The sequence below is a fragment of the Sphaeroforma arctica genome, assembly GCF_001186125.1.
Source record: "Sphaeroforma arctica JP610 unplaced genomic scaffold supercont1.4340, whole genome shotgun sequence".
Classification (NCBI taxonomy): domain Eukaryota; class Ichthyosporea; order Ichthyophonida; genus Sphaeroforma; species Sphaeroforma arctica.
The window spans coordinates 1-2,543 of record NW_014036218.1 but is presented as its reverse complement, the minus strand read 5'-3'; the positions used below and the strand labels follow the sequence as shown (position 1 = coordinate 2,543).

At 40.3% G+C, this 2,543-nt stretch overlaps 1 protein-coding gene across 1 annotated transcript; it reads right to left on the bottom strand.

Annotated features, from left to right (window-relative positions):
• Positions 1–511: 511 nt before the first annotated feature.
• Positions 512–2,331, bottom strand: SARC_14238 (hypothetical protein; the record flags this gene model as incomplete). Its single annotated transcript, XM_014291627.1, has 3 exons — positions 512–1,012; positions 1,757–1,843; positions 2,198–2,331. Coding segments are annotated over 3 exons (325 nt in total), but the record flags the coding sequence as incomplete, so codon positions are not given.
• Between the last annotated feature and the right edge of the window lie 212 nt (positions 2,332–2,543).

Genomic DNA, 2,543 nt, shown 5'->3' with positions numbered 1-2,543 from the left:
CCCAATTTATAATGTAAGCAAAGATTAGTCAGAACCCTAACCCTTGCTTTTCGAGACAATTCTGTGAGGCTGCCTGACGCCTGCCATGAAGGATACAAACTTTGAATATAACTAGCTGAAGCCATCGTGTCTTCGGCTTGCAGTTGTGTGACCCAAGGATATCAAGTTCTGGTCGACGATATGCTCATACCCCAAAAAAGTCAAAGCAACAATCGTTGTCAAAATTTACCTTTCCAGCCCCGTATGCCCAGCAACCCCTGGATTTCCCTGAAAAGAAACTGTCTCACGCTTCAGAAAATTTGCTTCGTAAATGGGTAGACAAGGTGTTCATCTTGACGAATATTATGCAAAGTATTTACACTGTTGAACGTCGTAAATTCAATGTAAATTCAATTACGTATTCCTTAAATTTAAACATTTGTGATATGAATATGAATATGCGCTAGAGTACGCAATTTTGTTAAATTGTTCTCAGGACATGAGGCAAAACAGTGTGCTTTAGAGCTTGATGGCACAAAATAGTCTGCACGTTGTGTCGGAAATTTATTCAGTCCGATACATTGCAAAATGAGAGCATAGATATTACATACTACACACACTGAGACAAAAATGAATGCGCTGGCGGTAGCACACCGAGGTGGGGAATTGTACCACACAACTGATTTTTCCGTTCAAGAGTGTGCTTTCTTCAAACATCTAAGTAAACGCTCAGCTCTTCCTTAGATATACACAAGAAAATGGAGAAATTATATATCGTTGATTATATGTGCTACCTGCAAACTAAATTCCTCCGCTGTGGTATCTGAAAAGCTCAGGTGAAAAAGGCAGAATCCGGACATCCTGTTGCTAATGCATAATACATACACTATGCACTATGAACAATCTGGAACGGGTTGGGTTATGCCCACTCAATCTTCGTCCGGTATTGGATCGGCGATGGCACTACTTTTTACGAGACTAGCGAGCTTGTGTGAAGGGACTTCAGCACCTCGAATGGCAACAGCGTAGCAAGCTGTGGGATGAGTGGGAAATTCGAAGGGAATCATAAATCCTATATTAAAGCGCGCCGGGATTCAAATACAGCTACACATGTACTCTTTACGACTGCAGAGTTTTCCAACAAAGAAGTTTCAATACAGCATCACAATATATAGTTCCAAAATTGATTTGTGTTCATATTAGGATACAATGATTTATGGATATTGGGGAGAATTGGACCGCATCAATCCACAAATTATTAAGTATAAAAATTCATCTCCTAACCCAGATGCAAAGGCGGCTAGACCTTCCAGAATAGCGCATCTATTTTGCTTGGGATACGGGTGAAGGCAGAACCAGTACGGACATATATGCAAAGTCAACTATCAGTGTGCAGAAAGACTGTAAACCATAATTGGGGGAGTGATATGTTAAAGCTTATTATCTGACTATTGCAGTGTAGTAACGTTCAAGCAACCTTCAACAGGGCGAAAGTGCACAGCAATGGAGTATAGGAACACAGACGCTAAATTCAGAATTTCTACTCATAGAATCAGAAAACGCAACACTCTTGACTATGGAATCCAGAGATTCCATCTCATTCAGGATCTTAATTTATATATCGAATGGAGAGACAAGAGTCTATATCGGTCATCAAAAACCAAATACTCTACTCTTGAATTTAACGGCCACTTATATCACCAAGTATAAGTTGTAATTGTCAGGGCTGCATATTGCACGACAAGATATCCAGAAAAATAGTCTGTATTGCACATACCGTTTTCAACTTTGGTCAGACTCTGTTTCATGACATTGATTTTTCTGTTCAGTTCTTTGATCTCGCCATATGGAAGGGCCTCAAAACCTGGAATATAAAGCGAAGCAGTATCCAGCATAAATCAATGCTCAAAATACAATTAATCCTTCATTTGTTGAGAGCTAAGAAAAAGGGGAATGCAAGGAGAAAGGAAATGTAATTTCATATCATCTGTCCTGTGAGCGAATCAATATTCTTCACAAGTAGCCAAGACATGTTGGAGCCACGCTACAACGAAGCGAAGTCAAAATACTATAATTGGCAAGTTGTGAGACATATGATAGCTTCATTCGTGCGCACGTGACACGTGTTCAGACCCTGCTTGGACTCAGCCATTCTTTCATCACTATGATGGTGTCAGCGAGTATAAAATACGAAAAGCTTGATTTTCAGAAAACTTACTGCTTAGCATTGACCTTAGAAAGTCATGGATGATGAAACACTGCTCGCGATTGCCGCCTCCCAAGTAGTTTATGCACAAACGCATGAGTTCTCCCGACAAATCCGCCACCCCCAGTAGGTAATCGGCCGCACTCTACAAATGGATCCATGAAAATAGGCCAAGAAATCAGTACAACAGTCACGACGGAAATGTCCAGAATGATACAGTAGCTGATGATGAGGTACAGAAGGCGCCACCATTTTCAATGAAGTAGCGAGATGAAGAGTATGAATCTGAAGCAATGAGAGGACTACCAATCAAGACGGAAGACCCAGCAATATGTATATATATATATATAAATATATA